This window comes from Eptesicus fuscus, chromosome 19, assembly GCF_027574615.1.
Source record: "Eptesicus fuscus isolate TK198812 chromosome 19, DD_ASM_mEF_20220401, whole genome shotgun sequence".
NCBI classification, from domain to species: Eukaryota; Metazoa; Chordata; class Mammalia; order Chiroptera; family Vespertilionidae; genus Eptesicus; species Eptesicus fuscus.
In genome coordinates this window covers 45,849,694-45,870,304 of record NC_072491.1, presented here as the reverse complement: position 1 = coordinate 45,870,304, position 20,611 = coordinate 45,849,694, and the positions used below count along the sequence as shown (strand labels likewise).

At 40.8% G+C, this 20,611-nt stretch overlaps 2 protein-coding genes across 6 annotated transcripts in view; one reads left to right on the top strand and one right to left on the bottom strand.

Moving 5' to 3' along the window:
* The window catches only part of WASHC5 (WASH complex subunit 5), a 49,949-nt gene extending 48,201 nt beyond the window's left edge, over positions 1 to 1,748 (top strand). For all 4 annotated transcript variants that reach the window (XM_054708431.1, XM_008143273.3, XM_054708429.1 and 1 more), the window contains 2 exons: positions 246 to 333; positions 1,351 to 1,748. In XM_054708431.1, the coding sequence (XP_054564406.1) occupies positions 246 to 333; positions 1,351 to 1,407 (145 nt within the window). In that variant the 3' untranslated portion in view covers positions 1,408 to 1,748. The remainder of the gene's footprint in view (positions 1 to 245; positions 334 to 1,350) is intronic.
* A 938-nt stretch (positions 1,749 to 2,686) lies between these two features.
* Positions 2,687 to 20,099, bottom strand: SQLE (squalene epoxidase). 2 transcript variants are annotated; one of them, XM_008143274.3, is made up of 12 exons: positions 19,868 to 20,099; positions 18,911 to 19,607; positions 15,739 to 15,991; positions 14,522 to 14,702; positions 13,393 to 13,489; positions 12,102 to 12,215; positions 11,843 to 12,014; positions 9,990 to 10,085; positions 8,019 to 8,161; positions 7,481 to 7,577; positions 3,925 to 4,012; positions 2,687 to 3,219 (listed from the first exon to the last, which is right to left on the bottom strand). In XM_008143274.3, the coding sequence occupies exons 2-12, from the start codon at positions 19,199 to 19,201 to the stop codon at positions 3,027 to 3,029; spliced, it is 1,725 nt and encodes a 574-aa protein (XP_008141496.2). In that variant the 5' UTR covers positions 19,202 to 19,607; positions 19,868 to 20,099; the 3' UTR covers positions 2,687 to 3,026. The 2 variants fall into 2 exon arrangements, 1 of the variants encoding a protein (XP_008141496.2); XR_008554558.1 differs by lacking the exon at positions 7,481 to 7,577 and having other exon boundaries at positions 3,131 to 3,219.
* Positions 20,100 to 20,611: the final 512 nt, after the last annotated feature.

The following is a 20,611-nucleotide window of genomic DNA, read 5'->3' as shown; positions in this document are numbered from 1 at the left end:
TGCTGAGGGATACCGAGGGGTGAGTCCACACAGACGGCCGGTCCATGTGAACCCCAGAGTTTATCCTCTACGCTGAGACAGGAGAGCAGGATAGGAGGACTTGGTTGGTATGAATCGAGGTGTTCTTGTGGGTGTTTCTTCGTGGACTGCGTTTAGTCATCTGTCGTTGAGTTCGTATTTCAGTATCCTGACTGGGGGTCTCCCATGTGCAACGCAGTTAACCGATCCAGAGTGTTCCGTTACAGCCAGAAGGTCCCTGAAATGCCTGCAGATGTTGTGGGTGCCCTTCTGTTCCTGGAGGACTATGTTCGGTACACAAAACTACCCAGGAGGGTAAGTGATATATAAAGAACAGCATTATGCCCTTTTTGTAAAAAGGTGGTATTGAGTGGCCCCGACTCTTAGGAGTGAAGTCCAGTAGCTCATTCTCAGGGGATGCCTGTCCCCTCGCCACTGCTCAGCCCACAGCTCTAAGACATCCTTCCTTCTCCACCATGCTGAGCTTCGCAAGGAGACAGAATGTCTACCATACCCCTGGCAACAGCTTCCCCAGTTCAGGAGTGAGAAGTGAGTCCAGGAGACAATTCCTTCAGTGCCAGGGTAGAGAAATAACCAGGTGTGGTATGTTCTCTCCACATAACCGGATTAAGTTCATGCCACAGCTAAAGTTACATATGACCACTGTTCCAAAAATGACACACCTCTTTTCACCTTTTAAGAATTGTTTTCCTAAGTTGTGTGTGTGTGTGTAATCTGGAAGAATGCAATACAAAATAATTATCAATTTAGTTTAAGGGATTGAGATCAGATTCTTTCTTATACTCCTGCATTTGTTACATTTCCTCTAATCAGCAGGTAATACCTTTATAATAAAAAAAAATTAAGCACTGCTTTTAAAAAATACCAATTTCCAGCACTTGGAGAGTGCCTAGCTCTACACCCCATCCCATTTCCCCCTCAGGGTTTTCCCTAAGAACAGCTAAGGAATGGGGGCCTTTGGGGGCCTTCTCATCCCCCTCTGGCTTGGTCACTTGCCAGACTTCCTGATCTTCCTGGAGATATTACCTCTTAGTACTTCCCCGCAGATCAAAGTGCCTTTAAGAGTTCAGGTTTGCAGGCAGGGGGAGCTGGGCAGCATCCTGAGATGTCAGCAGTGCCAAGAAAATAGATACCAGGATGGAGAACACCAGGAACAGAAGTGGTCTCAAGGCATGGCCCACCCCTTGAGGCCAGTGCTCCCGAGGATTCCCCCTGCTCTGAAGGATATCCTCATTTCTTTAGTTTTCATATGGGAAATGTTGCATGTGTTCTGAATAACACTGAATAATTTAACTCATTTTATTATTTTAGGTTGCTGAAGCACACGTGCCTAATTTCATTTTTGATGAGTTCAGAACGGTCCTGTAACTTTTTCTTCTTCTACTTCTTTAATGAAAAAATTATCCCTAAATCTTCCCACCATCACTAAAATGAATTAAGAGGATGAAACTCAACTGCCCATATAAACTGCATGTTTTCCCTTTATCGTGGGAAACATCAGACATTCTGAGTAAGATGTATCTCATGGAATAGATAATGGACTGTTGTTTAAATCATGGTATTATATGCAATTTATATCATGTAGAAGCAGAACACACTTTTGTACTGCCTCTTACAAATGCTGACTGTACGTATAAATTCATTTAGTTTTATGTTCTAAAGAACTATTTGTGCAACTCCAGATTTTCAGTAAAATAGTATTGCCAGTATCCAGTGCTCCTGTTTATTCGAAAATTATGTCTTCACTGCGCAAACACCTTGTCTGGAAGGTCAGATGAACCTGGTAGGTGCTATGGACACACCCAGGACAGGCTGTCGGCTCCTGGTGATAGTCAAACTAGCAGCAAATGCCATGACCACACAATCTGTGGACTACAGACCAAGGAAGTTTCTTAGGGTCCGTGGCTCACAGTCCCTCTTCTAATCTGACAACCTCAGGGGTTCCAGTATCTCTTATAAGAGAGTTTTTAAACAGAAAACAGAACTTTGGACACCAAGGGACTGAGTAAGCCAGACACTGCTAAATCAAGGCAAAGTGATGGATGCAAATGAGTCCACTAGTTAACTTGGCCAGAGAAAAAGTTTTCCAACTGAAAGAACTTAAAAGTTAAAAAAGATAAAATCGTATTATTAAAAGCTTGCATGTGATTTTAGCCCTACTAAAGTCATTACTTAATAGTCCAGGTTATATTTTACTGCTCTGATTTCAGGGGGAGCATTTACTTTAGTGATATTGGGATTAACTCACAAAAGTCTATAATCTTTTCAAATACACCATAAACTTGGAAAAATATAATTGATTTTAAGGCATTATACCAGGCATTAGAGGTGCTCTTGGTTCATTCACTGTTTCTTCAAACAACCCTAGTCTGGCTTATTAATAGTCTGCAGTGGACCTTACAAAGCCCTTAATTGCTTTCCTGTATGAATGTATAATTGTGATTATTTTCCAAGAACTCAGAAAAGAACCTTATCACACTCCCTCCCTGGATAGATGAGGAAAATCAGGTCCAGAGATTTAGGGCAACTTCCCCCAGCATCAGGATCAGCCTCAGAACAGGTTTCCCTCTGCGTTTTGCATTCCACTGTGGTCTTCTTTTCCATCATCCTGAAGCTACGTAAAGAAGTCCACAACAAGAAACAAAAATGACCCAAGGGTTCATTCTTCATTTTATTTGTATGTCCCACGATAACTCATTCCAAATACTGAATTCAAAAGAAAAACTGTTCTCAGTATTAGCACTAATTTATGGTAACAATCATTTCTTTTGAACTATCTTATTTGACCCTTCATTTTAAATTGCAAATTAAAGTATATATTTACATGTTTATATACAAATAAATTCAAAAACAAATTAATTCCAGTCTTGGTCCAAGAGTTTCCAAGAAGTGGTATAGTACTATGCTGCGTAAATCCTCTTCCGAAAGTCACTTAGGACTTGGTGAGTTCCAAATATTCATTCACAAATGGTCCCTCTCTTTTAAGTTTAAAGAACCAAGTACTTCATTTCTGAGTAAATCAGAGGAAATATCACAGAACACGCTTTGTAAAGTACAGCACCACTACTGAAAATGGCTCGGGGTTTTGTAATCCAAGGTTCTGATTTAAAGCAAAAATATGTGGCATAGATGGCAACAGCAAAGAAGTGTCCAATTAAACTTAGAGGATTAGGAGAGAGCCTGTAATAGAAGAAAAACAAAACATAAATATTGGTAAGACACAAATCAAATTTACTAGAAAAGTGTTTCAATTATGTGTATGATCTATAAAGCTAAACATTCTACATATAGAGGCCTTTATAAGCTTGTGTCTGCCTGCTAAGTTTGATGGCAGGGATGAACTTTTAAAACATATTTTTACAAGAAACTACTTTGAATATACCCGTCAGAGAATTCAGTAACTGCTCTTAGTCTGGTTTACACGAGTCATATGTTTTGAGTTGTTTTCTTTCGGTAATCTTGAGTCTGGCTGATGGGAGTCTGACATTCAGATTATAGATAAGTGAGAAAAGACAACATCTACACTGTCAAAATTATCACTGAGTTTTTTGAGTCCCTGCACTTAAATGGAATTAATTTTTAAATACAATTTTTCAGTCATCCATGGCTCCCATAGATCAGATGTGGATTAGCCCACAGGTAAAAAACAAGCTTCTATTTTAACCAAAGTTTTTAGCCTCGTCTACCGACAACTTCTAATCAATGCTGTTTCCCCAAAGTAAAGCAGAGGCATAAATGTTGTCTTTTCTCTTTTCTCTGGGAATCCTGATTTGCATACTAATGGATAATAAAATGACGAAATATATAAGGAAGAAAAATTTGCAGTAATTCTTAACAATCCTAAGGAAATCTGGACTATGTTTCCTTTGTGTCAAAACAACTTACACAGAAAGCAGCCCAACAGGACCAGCAACACACTCTCCACCGAGTTTGAAATATAAAAAACAGGCTTTTCTTAGCTGATGTAGGGAATCTAAAATAAAATTTAAAAATTACTCTTAATCATTATTTATACATTTATGTTAGGGTGCTAATGACGTATCAGAATAAAAATGTAACAAATATCAAACCTATAATTATTTTTAAAATCTAGTCCTGAAATTTCAACAATCTATTTCTTTTACATTCCACAATCAACATTATGGATAGTGATATTCTTATGAATAAACTTCTCTGTTAATAAATAACTATACCAAAAATGTAGGTCCCAGAAGTGAGAGTTGTTTAAACTATTTCCTTGATTATGTTATAAATTCATTCAATGATGCAAAATATTCTGTAAACTCATTTTGTTATAAAATCACAATTCTGGAAACCAAATAACTTGTCTGAGATGCCCAACCCATACCTTTGAGCAGTAAATTATCAAGTTAAAAACATAGCTGTGAATAATAAAAAATAATGCCTTATATCTGTATAACATTTTACACTTTCAAAGTAACTCATTAAATCCTCACAACATAGTATAATCAATCCATAACCTATTGTGATAGTTTAGAATTAATGTTCTTTTTGGGTCTGCCTAGATTTTTTTCTTAACCAATAAAACAGGATGCAATAGGTAAATTTGTACTCCAGTAAGCCCTAGCCGGTTGGGCAGTGGATAGAGTGTCTGCCTGCAGACCAAAAGGGTCCCAGATTCAGTTCCAGTCAAGGGCTCATATCTCAATTGCAGGCTCCTCCCCAGCCCAGACCCTGGTCAGGGCTTGTGCAGGAGGCAACCAATCGATGTACTTCTCTCACATTGATGTTTGTCTCTCCTTCTCTCTCCCACTCTCCCTTTAAAAATCAATGGAAAAATATCCTTGGGTGAGGATTAACAAAAAACAAACTTGTACTTCAATAAAGCTCTTTTCTTCTCCAATCTTTCATAACTTTTTTTTATCACAGATTGACAAATTCAAATTCATAATGTAAGAAACACAACACCTTAGAAAAGCTTTAAGGAGCTTAGAAAAACTCAAAACTGAGTTCTTTTCTTTTTACTTGCCCAACCAGGCATTTAACTTCCTTCCAGTTAGCGAGATTTGTTTGGCAAATCACCATCAATGGGTTGTGTTTTTTCTTTTAGCAAGAATAATGATTATAGAGGCTACAGAAGGCATTTGTAGTGTATTATCCTTTGTAATCAGATCACCAAACCACAGATCACTAAAGGCCTTGGCCAGGTTATAGAAATAGTGTTGGGATCTGAAGGAATGGGATTTGAGTTATATTTTACTCTTGAAAACCTGAAGGTCTAGTTTTGCTAACTGATTTGAACCCTGCTGTGGTTGAGAAGCAGCACTCTTGCCTTCCCTCCATTTCTAACATTGTTTCTGCCAAGTCATGTTTTCCTTACTATATGGATTGACCACCACCTCTCTATTGGAATATGAAAACAAAAAAAGGTGAATGCATTCTGCTACTTGTGCATTTAAAAAAAATTTTTTTTAATTGATTTCAGAGAGGAAAGGAGAGGGAGAGAGAGAAAGAGAAACTTCAATGATGAGAATCACTAATTAGCTGACTCCTGACCACCCCCTACTGGGGATCAAACCTACAACCCGGGCATGTGCCCCAACCAGGAATAGAACCACAATCTCCTGGTTCATAGGTTGACACTCAATCACTGAGCCACACTGGCCAGGCTACTTGTGTATTTGATGACAAAAACAATGTTACATGGAGCTCACATTCATTTCATAAAATTTTATTTGGGGGAAAAATGGAAACTAGTGTTTGGGAAGAAAAATGAACATCTATATTGCCTTTTAATTCATGACCATCAAGACTCTCCATCACAATCTTATGCATCTGGTTCGGACCAAGGGAATTAAAAATAACAATACATTATTAGTGTATTGCTTTTAGGGTTGTCTAGGGGGAAGTTGGCAGCCACGTCTAACAGATACATGATGCTCAAGGATGGAGTTAAAAACGATTACCAACCTGAGAGTCTGCAAACTCGGGAAACATTTCTGTGTCTGGCCTAATTGCTGTATTTTTTTATAATTAAACTAGAGACCCGGTGCACGAAATTCATGCATGGGGGCGGGGGGGGGGGGTTGGTCCCGGCCTGCACCCTCCAATCTGGCCCCTCGAAGGATGTCCTACTGCTGGTTTACAGGGATCGGACCTAAACCAGCAGTTGGACATCCCTCTCGCAATCCAGGACTGCTGGCTCCTAACCACTCATCTGCCTGCCGGATTGCCCCTAACTACTATGCCTGCCGGCCTACCGCGCCCCCTCCCGACAGCCTGATCACCCCCAAATGTCCCCCCGTGCCAGTGTGCTTACCCCCAACTGCCCCCCCTGCTGACCTGTTCGCTCCCAACTGCCCCTCCCCACTGGTGTGCTCACCCCCAACGGCCCCCCCCCCGCTGCTATCCTGATCACCTCCAACTGACCCCCCACTGACAATTTGCTCGCCCCCAACTGGCCCCCATGCTGGTCTGCTTACCCCCAACAGCCCCAGCCCCCCACCAGCCTGATCACCCACAACTGCCCTCCCCTCTTGGGTTTCTAACCGCCTCTACCTCGGCCCTGCCACCATGGCTTTGTCCAGAAGGTCTCCTGAAAGGTCTCCCAGTCTAATTAGCATATTACCCTTTTATTAGTGCATATAGAGGCCTGGTGCACGGATGGGGGCCAGCTGGATTGCCCTGAAGGGTGTCCCAGATGAGGGTGGGGGTTCCCTTGGGGCGTGGAGCAGCCTGGGTGAGGGGCCTGTGGTGGTTTTCAGGCCGGCCATGCCCCCATGAGGTGAGGGTCCCCGCTGGGGGTCCCTGGCCAGCCTGGGTGAGGGGCTGCCGGCCGTTTTCAGGCTGGCCACAGCCCCTTCAGGGTGGGGGTCCCCACTGGGATGCCTGGCGAGCCTGGGTGAGGGGCTGATGGCTGTTTGCAGGCTGGTCAAGGCCCCCAGTGGGGATCCTCACCCCACAGGGTGTGGCCAGCCTGGGTGAGGGGCTGATAGCTGTTTGCAGGCTGGCCAAGCCCCCCAGCGGGGACCATCACCCCATGGGAGTGTGGCCATGCTGGGTGAGGAGCTGAGGGCTGTTTTCAGGCTGGCCACGGCCCCAGGTGATCCAGGGTCCCAGCCCCTCCTTTTCTTTTCTTTTTTCAGCGCCTCCTTAAGCAGAGGCCAGGGCCAGCTGGAAGCAGGTATCTGGGATTTATCTATCTTCTATAAATTGAAACTTTGTAGCCTTGAGCGGAGACCAGGGCTGGCAGGAAGCTTGGCTTCCTCCATCGCTGGGGGCAACCCAAGCCGCCTGCTCACTCCAGCTCCGTGGCCGCCGCCATCTTTGCTGGGTTAATTTGCATACTCGCTCCTGATTGGCTGGTGGGCATAGCAGAGTGATGGTCAATTTGCATGTTTCTCTTTTATTAGTGTAGCTTCTGTTTCTCTACTAAAAATCTACAACTCAATAGTATTTATTTTTTAAAATCTGCACTTACCATCTGTTGCAGAAAATAATTCATAAAGAGACTGAGCAAGGACATTCACAACAAACGAATGAGACATTTTTCTTGACCAATAGAATGATTTTTTGGCCTAGAAAAGAAAAAGATCACTTATTATATGGTAAGAAAGGAAAAAAAGAAAAAAAAAAAGATCACTTATATGGTAAGGAAGGAATGTTTATAACCCCCTCAAACAGATATTTATCCTGAGGCCCACATAGAAGTAATTATGCCCTGCCAGTTACCAAAAAGTCTTCAGAGCAATGAGTTATGAAGCAAAGAATATCTTTGAAGCTAAATTTACAATCAGTATGAACAAAGTGGCAAGTGCAATCAAGTGTTACCTAATCTTCAAATACAAAAATTGAGATTCTCTAAGATTCACAGGTTGCCAGTCAAGTTCTATAAGCCTGCATAGGATTGCCTAAGAACCATTAAGCATCAGATCTCCCCATCAAGGCCCCATTCTTCTTAGGCCCCACAAAGAAATCTATTTTGAGACATTTTGTGTCAGAATAATTTAATCCCTTACCTGGAAAATAGCTGCATCATCATAAAGATCAGGGATACCCTTTAGCAATTTCCTCCACAGTTTTATATCTTTAAAAGCAACACTCATTCCTCCTCCAGTAAGAGGATGCCTTATATTATATGCATCTCCCAAAAGAAGAACACCTATAAAGAGGTAATTTAAAGTACATCATCATCCTGGAACATCACTTGAGGCCAAAAAAAAAAAAGTATGTTAATTTATAAATGTTATTGATGGGAGTTAGTAAATAATAATGTGGAAATAACTAGGGTACAGATCATGACTAAATTTTCAAGAGTTGATTCAATCAATAGCTATTGGATATCTAATATGTGCTAGATACTGGGAATACAGTGAGAAAAAAGACTATGATCTCTGTCCTCATGAAATCCACATGCAAATCTAATATTAAATCAAACAATGTCAGGACATTTATGAGGCCTCTTTCATGAAAAAAAATCAAAAAGGTATCCAGGCATAAGAAACAAGTCTTCTAACAAGGGGGTGGTAACAAGAGGTCATGGACATTTCACAGCAATATTCACTGCCAGCACACTACAGAGAAATGTCTGTACAATACTAAGGAAAGAGGGTAGGCCTAGAAAGATTATATCCAGCCACAGCATAGTTCAACCATCAGAAGTTAATTTAGGAGAAAAACCTTGATTGAATCTTATCTGAAAACTAGAGGCCCGGTGCACAAAATTCATGCACTTGTGGTGGTGGGCGGGGGGGTTGTCCCTCAGCCCAGCCTACACACTCTCCAATCAGGGACCCCTTGGGGAAAGTCCAGCTGCCGGTTTGGGCCCAATCCCACAGGAATCGAGCCCAAACCAGCAGTCGAACAACCCTCTCACAATCCAGGACTACTGGCTCCTAACTGCTCACCTGCCTGCCTGCCTGCCTGATTGCCCCTAACCGCTTTTGCCTGCCAGCCTGATCACCCCCTAACTGCTTCCCTGCCAGCCTGATTAACACCTAACTGCTCCCCAGCCAGCCCAATTGCCCCTAATTGCCTTCCCCTGCTGGCCTGATCTGGCCTCCAACTGCCCTCCCCTGCTAACCTGGTCGCCCCCGACTGCCCTCACCTGTAAGCCTGATCGGCCCCAACTGTTCTCCTCTGCCAGCCTGATCTCGCCCCCAACTGTCCTTCCTTGCCAGCCTGATCGCCCCTAACTGCCCTCCCCTGCCGACCTGATCTCACACCCAAATGCTCTCTTCTGCCAGCCAATTTGGTTCTGACTGGTTGGTTTCTATGCCAGTAGAAAGTTTTATCTCCTAGGCAGCCATTGGCGCCTCACAGTTGACCCAGATTTGGTTCTGATTGGTTGGTTTCTATGCCAGTCAGCATCTCTGGGCCTATTAACAGGGCCTGATCAGAAAGGCGGGGCTGATCAGCAGCCTCTGTGGAGGCCTGGAGAGAAATGAAGATGCCGCTGCTGACCAGGCCGGGAGCTAAAGAGAGAGGCAAGTGCTGATCAACAGATCAGACCCTGCTTCTCTCTTCAGGCCTCTGTCTGGGCCTGATTCGCAGCCCCCTCAGCAGTCAGTGCTGTGTCACCGTGCCTGCAGCCATAGCAGTCAGCACTGGGTCGCCACAGCAACCCAGCGCTGACTGCAGGACTGACTTCTGGTTGGCCAAGCCTCCTGGTTGTTGCAGACCCAGGGTTTTTATATATTAGGATTATGAAGCTCCATAATTTGCCTCTAGGTGCACCTCCTGACTGCTGCCTGACTCTGAGATTCCCGGTCCATTGTCAGAATTATGGATAATTGTTTTATTAAATAATAACTAAAGCTATCATAAACTAATTTTGGTATTAGTAATGTGTTAATTCATGGTAACCAATTCTCTGTCCCACATGTTATTCCCAGCTGCATAAATTTAACCATGTACAGTATATGTCACTTGGAATACTGAATGTGAATATTTGGAATACCATTTATAAAATAAATCCAATAAAATAATACCTCGTTTATTTACTGGTGAAGGAGGAAGGAAGCTTGCTGGCATAGACCTCAAACGAGAATTCTGAGTGGCTTCTAAGAAGGGTTCTTTCAAGTGATCTGCAATAAATCCCACCCCACCAAATAAACGGTTTATAGCATTTCAATTACCAATTATCACATTTTCTTATCAAGTATAAAGAAATACCTACTATATATCTGTTATGGTTGTTACATATATTCCTTGTGGTAAATAAAAAGCTAATTATTTTATTAATAAAATTGTTTATTAAGCACTTAGTTATTCATGCTAAGGAATGACTAAGGAATCTAAGAGAAAATTAATGTAAAAAGAAATATAGCTAAATAAATAAAAAACTAGATGAAAAGTGAAGCAAATTCATATGACATGAGATATGGAGAAAACCACCTGCCTCTCCTCCAGATGTTAACTGACAGCTGTCATAATTAACAATTTATTGTCACCACCATATTCTGGTAATATCAGATGAAATATACTAACATTTCACAAACAGCAGAAGGCTATGTATACTAGAAAAAGGGTTTAAGTAATTAAGTATAAAGATATTTCAAGAATTCAGACTTTAGATTGCTAGCCAGACTACTTTTTAAAATATTAAAATGTTGTCAATATTAATTATTCTGAAAACTGCCTTATTGATATGAAAAATATATTGAAACTATTTTTTTTTAATGTGGAGATTTTCTTATGTGCTAGTTTAAATAAATAGTTCAGCTCCAGTGTATCTGATTGACTGGATGCATTTTTCACCTCCTAATCTTATCTCTGGGCTGTTTTATTTATTTTATTTTTTTCAGTTTTTTATGATAGCAATTTAATATTTATATTTTATAAAATATAATATAGTACACAAGACTATTTGGAAAAATTAAAAATAGACAAAATCTAAAATTAAACAAAATCACTTAGCTCCATAGTCCATACATCAACAATCCTATTATTGGTGTATCTTTTATACATTTGTTCATAAATATGCAGCATCATTGAAAAGGATCATAAAAACAATCTAAAATGAATACTAAAAAAGAACAGTATTGAATGGTATGAAATAAAAAATTAAGTTTTCTGTCCAATTCTATTCTCTCATCTTTCTTTGTATATGCAGATTTATACCATTTCTATTTTTATTCTTTTGATACCTATTTTTATGACTTCAATAATAATTTCATAACTCCACTAGGGATTTATCAAAGGATACACACTAGCTCACATATACTAATACCCACCTCTCCTCTAATTTACAAATTTTAGTAAAAACATATTGGCTTTCATTTGCTTAATATTAATAGTTTTTTGTGATAAACAAGTATATTTTATTGATCCAATAACCTTAAATATGTATATTTTGACTCCCTATTAGGTAATACATATAAATGTGCATCTCCAGGAAGTCTGCCTTTTTTTCTCTACAAGCTGTGTTAATTTATCCAGGGACACAATAGATGGTTTTGCAGACAACTCGAGGCGGTTCCATCATTCATAGTCATCATACATTTGTATAGTTATTGCAATAAAGTCTCTTGCAGATGGGGCTACTATTTCATAATTCACACAAATATTCCATTTGGCTAAAAATAGATAAAACTGATAAATTATGTGCAATGTATTCTGCAACTGTAATAAAGTGTTTTGTTCATATGTTTATTCTGGAATCTGAAAAACAATAAATACGATAACTTTGTATGTTTATTGCCTAGAACTGGAAATGTGGACTCCTATGTGACTAAATGGGCCTGTTTTAGACACAGCTTTAGTGAGGACTGGAGATGAAGAGCCTTTTGTGAGATTTGCTTTCACACTTAGATTACAACGAAAGTGAAATCCTTTATCTTACCAGGTAATTGTGGGTAAATTTTTTCAACCATGTATTCTCTTAAATTCCTTGGCAGTTCTCCTCGGACATCAACAAGTACTCGAGTTTCATTAGATGAAATCTGGTAGATGAGAACTGGGCTTGGATTAACTAGAAGAAGTTCTGCATGATTTGCTTTAAATTGTGGTGCATTCTAGAAAAAATAACATGAAATATTTTAATAATTTTCAAATTTCAAGTTGCTTTTATTTTTTTACAATCATACCCCTACAGTAAGTACCTCCATAAGAAAGCCAACAAAATGAGATGAAACGGAAACTTTACTGGAGATCAGGTTTTTCCTAAACTTGGAAAATAGTCCATCTGCAACAACAGTCAATGGAGCATGGAGTTCCTACAACAAAGATAAAGAACATTCAGCTAAGCAGTTAGAAATATACAGTAAAAGGACCATGCTTTTAAAATGTGCATGAATAGATTTAAATAAGTTACCGGATAACATTCTAGAGGATATCTGAAGGTAATACTATTGAGGAAGCTGTTATGTGGACTTAAGTTAATGCATGCCCAATCTTTAGAGACACTTCCTGGAGTCCCTGAGGATCACCTTCCTCCAAAGCTCTACCATCCAAACCACCTGGGATTAAGCTGCACTTTGATAAACAATGAAGAAAACAACAAAGCAAGCATAGCCAATAGGAGACTGAATCCCACTCATTACAAATTCCAAGGACTAGCCAATTTTTTTTTTTATTCTAAGAATAAAAAAATTCTAGAATTTCATAATTTATAAAGTACTTCAATCAGTGGCTAGGACTTCGAAGAATTTTTGTACACATGGGTCTATATACGATTTATATTACCTGGCAATCACCCTCCTTAGAGTACAATTTCTGGGAGGGGGTGAGCCTATACAGCAGCCCAGAAGAACCCACAGATTAGCCTTTTACTAGGCCCATGGTCAGCAAACTGCGGCTCACGAGCCACATGCGGATCTTTGGCCCCTTGAGTGTGGCTCTTCCACGAAAAGCCACTGCCTGGGCAAGTCTATTTTGAAGAAGTGGTGTTAGAAGTTTAAGTTTAAAAAATTTGGCTCTCAAAAGAAATTTCAATCGTTGTACTGTTATTTGGCTCTGTTGACTAATGAGTTTGCCGACCACTGGCCTAGGCCACAGGAGCAGATACTGGAAACTATTTTCTTCTGCTATTTCCTTAGATTCTCTTTCTTTTGCCTTTCTTAAACAACTGTTTATTTTATCATAGTCATTTCTTTTATGTTGAATCCTTCCTTCACCTTCCAGTTCCCCTCGGCTTCTCTGCTAGTGTATATTTCTCACTCAGTTTTTAATACTGTTAATACAGTGGTATTTGTTTGCAAAGTTATTTGTATAACGTTCTGCGGTACACTAAAGACAATGTGTTACAATCTTAAATCCATCCCATTGCACAGGGCTTAGAAAGAACTCAATCCATTTGTTGAATAACAATTTGCTGAGCCCACTTTTTTAAAGGAGGAGGAGAAAATGAAGAGAAAAATATCTTAGGAGAAGCTAACACCTGATATATCTCACCTTGATGTCTCCGGTTTCTTTATCCCTGTACTGAACTCCAACCACAGCATCATCTTCTTCTAATAACTGGAGCACAACACCCTCAATAAACTTCGTACTAAAAGATAAATGAACAAATACATTCTATAGCAGCTCACTTGAGCAATTTAAGTAAGGAAGCATAAATTCCTTACACCTTATCTCCAGTTTATCCACATAAACTGGACATGCATGTGGGTGCACACAGATGTACACAGAAAAAGGTATGGAGTGACAAAAAAGGCAAAAACATCATTAATGAATTTTAGAATTATGTGTGGTTTTAATATCTAATTTTTAAAAACTGACTATATTACTAATGTAACATTTTTAAAAAGTAACATTAGATTTTTATCTCAATTTATTTACATGCAAATAAACTTAACATACCCCCAACCAATTCATACACAAATGAGAAAAAAAGAATTGAAGTTTATCCAGCAAATTATTCAGAGTGGTTAATTTTAGTCAGAGGATCAGGGATAATTTTTTAAATCTTCTTTATATTTTGGGGTACTTTTCTACAATAAACATATTCTAGTTTCATAGATATGAAATCCTTTCAGTCTTAAAAGATAAAATCACTTCAACACTTAAGCTTATACCAATGACATGAGGTTCTCATATTTTGAAAGTTCCTCAATTACAATGTTTAAAGGCTAGAGGCAAATATAAGTTAATAAATAAGAAAAGAAGCCAGTCCTGTCACACTAGGCCCTTCGTAAAAATTGAACAGGGACTTTCCCTTGAAGACCTCTGTCCTGAATTAATAGGAAGTATTATAGTCACAAACCCTAACTCCCAATGGGCACACATGCACTGATTTCTTACAATAACTGTATCCTCTAAATTCCAACCACATAACAATCCCACAATTTATTTAGTCAAAGGAAAATTCTCAACAGTTCCATGTCATTCCAAAAAGAATTCTCTATGTGATATTCTTAATAAAGGCACTGAAAAGATTTAACACTCTTCTAACTTATGGTTCATTTTAGCATAAGACCTATGGTCTAGCCCACATCTGAACACTTACGAAAATTTATAAAATAGTATTTGTACTTAAATGTGTTAATTCTTTAACATCATATATTTGAAGCCATAGTCTTACTTGGGCTCTGCCATAGCTGCCTTCCGGAGACTCATGATGAATCTCCCATGATGGAAAGCTCTTCCACTCTGCACTTGATTGTCTTCTAGCAGAGGGTAAGGAATCTGAACATCCGATTTGCTTTCCCGATCATGAATTATGTAGCCATGTATAACCTGGGCATCAATATCTTCCACTGTATCTACAAAACAATTCCGTTAAAAAAAATCAATTCTGTTAATATGCCCAGAGTTATGCTAGGCACAAAGAGAACGTGGGGGCATGGAAAGTTTCTGTCTTTAAAAAGGTAGATATTCATGTAACTATTTCAGAATTTTTAATGCTTCTGTAAGATGATACTCTTAGCAAATTTATAGTATCACAAAAGATTAATATTTATATATAAAACTTACACATTGAAATCCATAGAAAAAATATTAAGAACCAATAACAATGGGTAGAAAGTATACAGATGATTCACATTAAACAATATAGAAACATTGAACATATCAGAAAAAGGTTCAAAACCTGATTTTAAAAAATAAATTAAAACAAAATACCAAATCTATCAAAATTGCTGGTAAGATTAGAGAAAATTGATAAATTTATATATTATTGGTCATGGGATAAACTAATAACATTTTAGAAAATAATAAAGCAATATTATCATAAAGTTATCATCCACTGACATAATACTAGTAATCTTAGTCTTAAAAATTCCACCTAAGACATTCACCCTGAAAATATTATTTTTAAAGTTATATACAAGAATAGGTCCACTACAGTGTTATCTCTAATAAAGAACCTAAATATTAATGTAAGTTAGAAAGGTAAGGTACATTATGAACTATCAATTAAGAAAATGCTACACATAGACATACAATTATAATGAAAAAGAATGGTTAACAGTAATAAAAATATACTTATGTTACGTGAAAAAGTGGACTTGAGCAAGTATATTAATATCATCACATAATATGTTTAAATACATTAAAATACAATGTTAAGATAAAGTACATTAAAATAATTTCATTTCTGATTAAAGAAAAACTTTTATCACACATCTATGCCAAGATCAAAATAGTTTTTTGATATACTTTTTGATTACACTTAAAGTGAGTAGACTATCTTTTTTAAATGAAAATAAAATAGAATACCTTTTTACCAGGGATAGGATAGTCTAAAATGAACAGTGCTTCCTTATACCACAGAACACCTCAAAACCAACATGAACCTACCTTCAAGACCAAGGTCTTTAAGGACACGATAACCACCTGGCTGCAGAAATTCTCCAACTATCCTGTCAGGCTCTTGTAAATCTCTCTCAATTACTGTCACCTTCCTCCCATCTCTGGAGAGCACTGCTGCCAAAGCAGAGCCAAGGATACCAGATCCCACAATGATAACTTCCGGATCATTTTGAGAAGATATCGATGGAGAGGCAGCTGCTCCTATTAAGGTGGTTTCTGAAATATTGGTTCCTTTTTTGCACTGTTTTAAAAAAAAAAGTAAATTATTATTTTTATTATCCTTAAATCATCATTTTGCTACTATACAGACACAGTGGACTTTTGCATCTGGGCAAAGCTACCCCCTAACCATTACCAAACCAAATGAACCATTATGTCTTTAAATCCTGGTCATATATAAAATACTAAAATATTGAAGAAATAAAAATGTATAATATCCCAATAAAAGTAAGTGAATATTCCTTTTCCAAATATGGTATTTAGAAAATGCTATGATACAGATATATTTAGAAATTCACACCAGGCAAAATATAAAAAAAATGTTTATAAGGGACTTCAAAGGCTTATTATAGGGAAAATTCTATCATTAATTACTCAATTCTTCAAACATAGTCTGAACATTCTGCCAATTGCAAATCACATACAACTTCTAGTTTGACTTCATGTTGCAAACTATTCAGCACCTTTTACATATTGCCACTATTCACCTTTATTTTCTCCTTCTATACTGTCATCTGAAAAATCTACCTTAATCTAAAATCACTTCTATGTAACAAATTGTCAGATTTTGCCTACTCATCTACTAATTGAGAATTATTTAAACTCTACAAAATTCCAAAAAGAACAAAATAACTCATTGTCCCTTGAAACTTGACCTGTTCGCAATTTTAGTCTCTGACATATAAGAACATGTTTAATTTACCCCTTCATTTTAACTCTGATTCTCTACGAGAGCCTGGTCAGTAATGTCAATCAAGTTGATCCTCCAATTTACTAATAAGGACAAACATCAAACCTATCACTAATTGGGCTGACAGTAAAAACTTTGAACTTTGAACATATGAAGATGAAAAAGTCCTATTTTGAGAGATTTATGCCCACTGAGAATAACAGTGACTGTATGGGATTTTTGATGAACAATTCAATGTTGTAATAAGTATTTTTTCTTTTTTTTTTTGGCATATGGATTCACAAATATGACTACATTTCATTTCAGGTAAAAGATTGCAAGGAACCATCTTCCTTGAGTTCTCTGACCTTAAGGATTAAAATAAGACTAATTGTCACTTTTAAGTGTTTTCAATAAAAGAGACCTCAGGCAGAAAGGAAGGAAATAACCCCCAAAATCCTTTAGAACTTTAATTCTCTATGATTGTAATATTCACCTAGCTTTTCTATATTTCCATAATGGACTGAGGCCTTGTCCATTCCATTTTTTATCATTTCTCTTAGGGAAATTAACTTTCTGTCCTTTACCCAGAGAAGCCAAGACTAGACTCTTCCCATCAGTATAGCATTTCTTACTGGCCAGAATAACTGACTATATATAAATTATTGTTCTAAAAGCAAGATAAGCTCCTTTTGTCATCTTATGCCATTTTTAATTAGTTTTTCTTGAGGTTTTCCCTGTTACATACACACACACACACACACACAATCCTGGTGGAATGGCACACTGGAGGAAGTCAGAACCTGGTCAGGAGAAGCAGCACTAAAGGGAACTTAGTACTTTATAAAAAGCAGAGAGCCTGAGGCATTCACAGAGTGGAACCAATGTAGACTGCAGCTAACCCAATGCTCCTACCCCAAGATTTGTCTACACAGCATGATGTGACTCCATTCCTTCAAGGACCCTGAGGGACGTCATCTCAGACAACAATACCCAAGGTTTCAACCTGAGAATCAAAGTTTCCCCCTCCCTCCTCTCCCATTCCTCCAGCCTACACCCACCATCCCACTACTCAAAAGGCTCCTAACAGATGCATCCTACCTCTAGACTAACATTAATAACTGCCATTAGACAGTTAGGGACCAAGCATTAAATCATTTAATTCCCTAACTACCAGTAAGGCTGCTGTCCCCATCTAACAGAAGGGACAACCGTCTTACAGAAACTAAGCCATTTGCCAAAGGTCTCACAGCCACAAGTAGCAGAACAAAACTTCTAAACCAAGTCCCTGCCTTCTGCAGGCTTGCTGACCTGTACTGTGGATGTAAAACTAATGCAGATCCAGAACCCTGACTCTGCGGGCCCTTACCCTATGCCCACCTCACCTGGTCTACCACTATAGTCTGACCTGAAATCCTGGCTTCCATTCCTGTCTCCCTACAACCTAGTCTTCACACAGCAATTGGAATGCTCCTTTTAAAAAGTAAGTCAAATACTGTTACTCCCAAGCTTAAAATCCTCCAGTGCTCTTGGGAAGAAGTCCAACCCCAATGGCCAATAGGCCTAAGTGTTCTGGCTTAACAACCGCCATCTCCACCACTGTCCTCCTCCGCTACTTTCGCAAGGATCCTAACTTCGCGTGTATTTGAAGCCCAGTCTTTGGTTTGGAAACACGTCTGCACTGTGGACATTGCTCCCTAATTCACCTGACCAGGGCATCACTGCACCGATTTCCTCAAGGCCCAATGATGTGGAAAGAGGAGGGCAGTCTGCCGTGGCTGCAGGATGCTGAGCACTTTTATTCTGCCCAGCCAGCTGTCACTTCTGGACAGTGGAGGACTTACCTGCAGCAGGTGTCCTTCTTCCAGGCACAAATACCATCCTCACCCAAGGATTTAAATAAAACATTCTTTTTTGCATCACAGAAAGTGATTCTGTCCTTCTTCAAAATGAAATTCTAACCTTCCATGTCAAATCGATAATCAAATCGATATTCATAATCAAATCAACATCATAAAATAATTACATTTAGTCTTGGCTCAACCAATACCAAATGAAATAAATGTTTTCAAATCATTGCTAAGAGGGCCAAGGAACAGTCAAAAGCTTTTTAAAACAAACAAAAGAAAAACAAACAAGTACATGGCCATTCATACCTGAGTATCGAAGCTGCTCTCTTTTGCCCTTCAGAGGAAATGGGCATTTGGATGACCCCAATCCTAATTTTAAAATAAGACACTCATTCATTTGACCACTCTGAATTCAACCTACCTTCCTGGACCCGAGCTCCTCTTTGTTTTCTGTCCCAGGCGGGGATTTGGCCCAGAAGAAGCCGATGAAAGGCAGGGCCGCCAGGGTGTCCGAGAAGACGGCGAGCTGGGACCCCTTCTGCTGGCGCCGCGGGAGGGCCCCGCCGCGGGAGCGGCAGCGGCAGGACAGCACCAGGCCCAGCGAGAGGAACACCAGCACGCACAGCAGCAGCTCCTTGGTGGCCACAGTGACCAAGTCCCCGCATTTCTTATAAAAATACGTGAAGGTGGCAAGGCCCAGGAAAGCCCACATGGTTCAAAGGCCCCTCTGGTGGCACCGGTCGATGTTGGGATCCTTGTCTGTCCTTGTAGGATTTTGATGATTCGAGATTCTCCCCAAAACGTGTTCCCAAAAGGAGCACCGGGAACCGGCCCAACTCCAGGGAACCGTCCTCACAGGATCACAATTCAAACCAGCCTCATTTGGAAAATCCTAGAGTGAGTGTAAAATACCTGAACGGGGAAGGTGGGACTGAGCAGGATTCCAAAACCGCCTGCTCCAACAGCTCCCGCTTTAGACTCTCTGCTCTTTGGGGCCATCCATTTATTTTTCCTTCTTTCGTGAGATGGGTTTCCCTGAGGGTTGCTGAGGATGATGGTTTTAATTCTGATGTTGGCTCATCGTGCTGTAAAATGCTCTCTCCACAGCGGCAGGTGCCCTACGAGAAAAAGATGGAGGAGGCAAAAACCAAATATATTGGCGCCGAGAAAAATGCGGCCTTGCCTCTTCCGCCGGCGATGGCGGGGCGAGCGCGGAGTCGGGGTCCTCGACCCGCCCCCCTCCCCCGGGAGACCCCACGGGGTGGTGCCCCGCGCAGCCCTCGGCCGAGGGGAACCAGCCGGGCAGGGCTGCCTCCTCCCCTCTCAGGTGGACGAGGACTCCGGGCTGCGGCGCCCGGGAAAGGGGCGCGGCCCCTACCTGGAGACTTCCTCCTCGGCGGCGGCTCCCCGATCCACCAGCCTCCTAGCCTTCCAGTCCGCCACCTCGTGTCTCCGCGAGTGAATACAGGTCGCCAGACGGCGGCGGCGGCGACTCCCTACGGCGTCCTCTCCAACATCCCCCGCGCGGCGCTAACGCAGTAACCAAAGTAACCGCCGCGCGCCCTGCGCCTGTCGCCGAGCCCGCGCGCTGGCCGCCCGAGATCCCGACCCACGCGAGGGACCAGGGGGCGGGGCTCCGGAGAGCGAGCCCGCCCCGCCCAGCGCGCCCTCCGCGCAGGCCCCGCCCACCTCTGCCTCCGTCCAATGAGGGCGCGCACGCGCGGTAGGCCGAGGTGGCGCTATGCCGCGTTTGGCCAATCGCGGGCGGCGCAGCCCTCGCGGTGACGCCCCGAGAGGGGCTAGGGCGATGTTGCGTGGTGTGGGGTGGGGGCGTGGGTATCGACTGGCTGTTCGGTGGGCGGTGGGGAAGACCCGGCTGGGTCCGGAGGAGGTGGGGCTCGGCCCAGGGCCCCGCGGTCAGTTTACTCCCCTCCGCCCCCGCCGCTGAGGTCCTATCCTGGGGAAGGTGGAGTCGTTTTCCGAGGAAACCCCTGCCGGGAGATCTCCCGCCTAAAGTCTGGATGTCCCCATTCATTCCGTGAGCATTTATTAAGCGCTTACTAACCTGCCGGCCCCGGGGTTATAGAGACGGAGCAGATACAACCTTTTGGTCCTGTGCCAC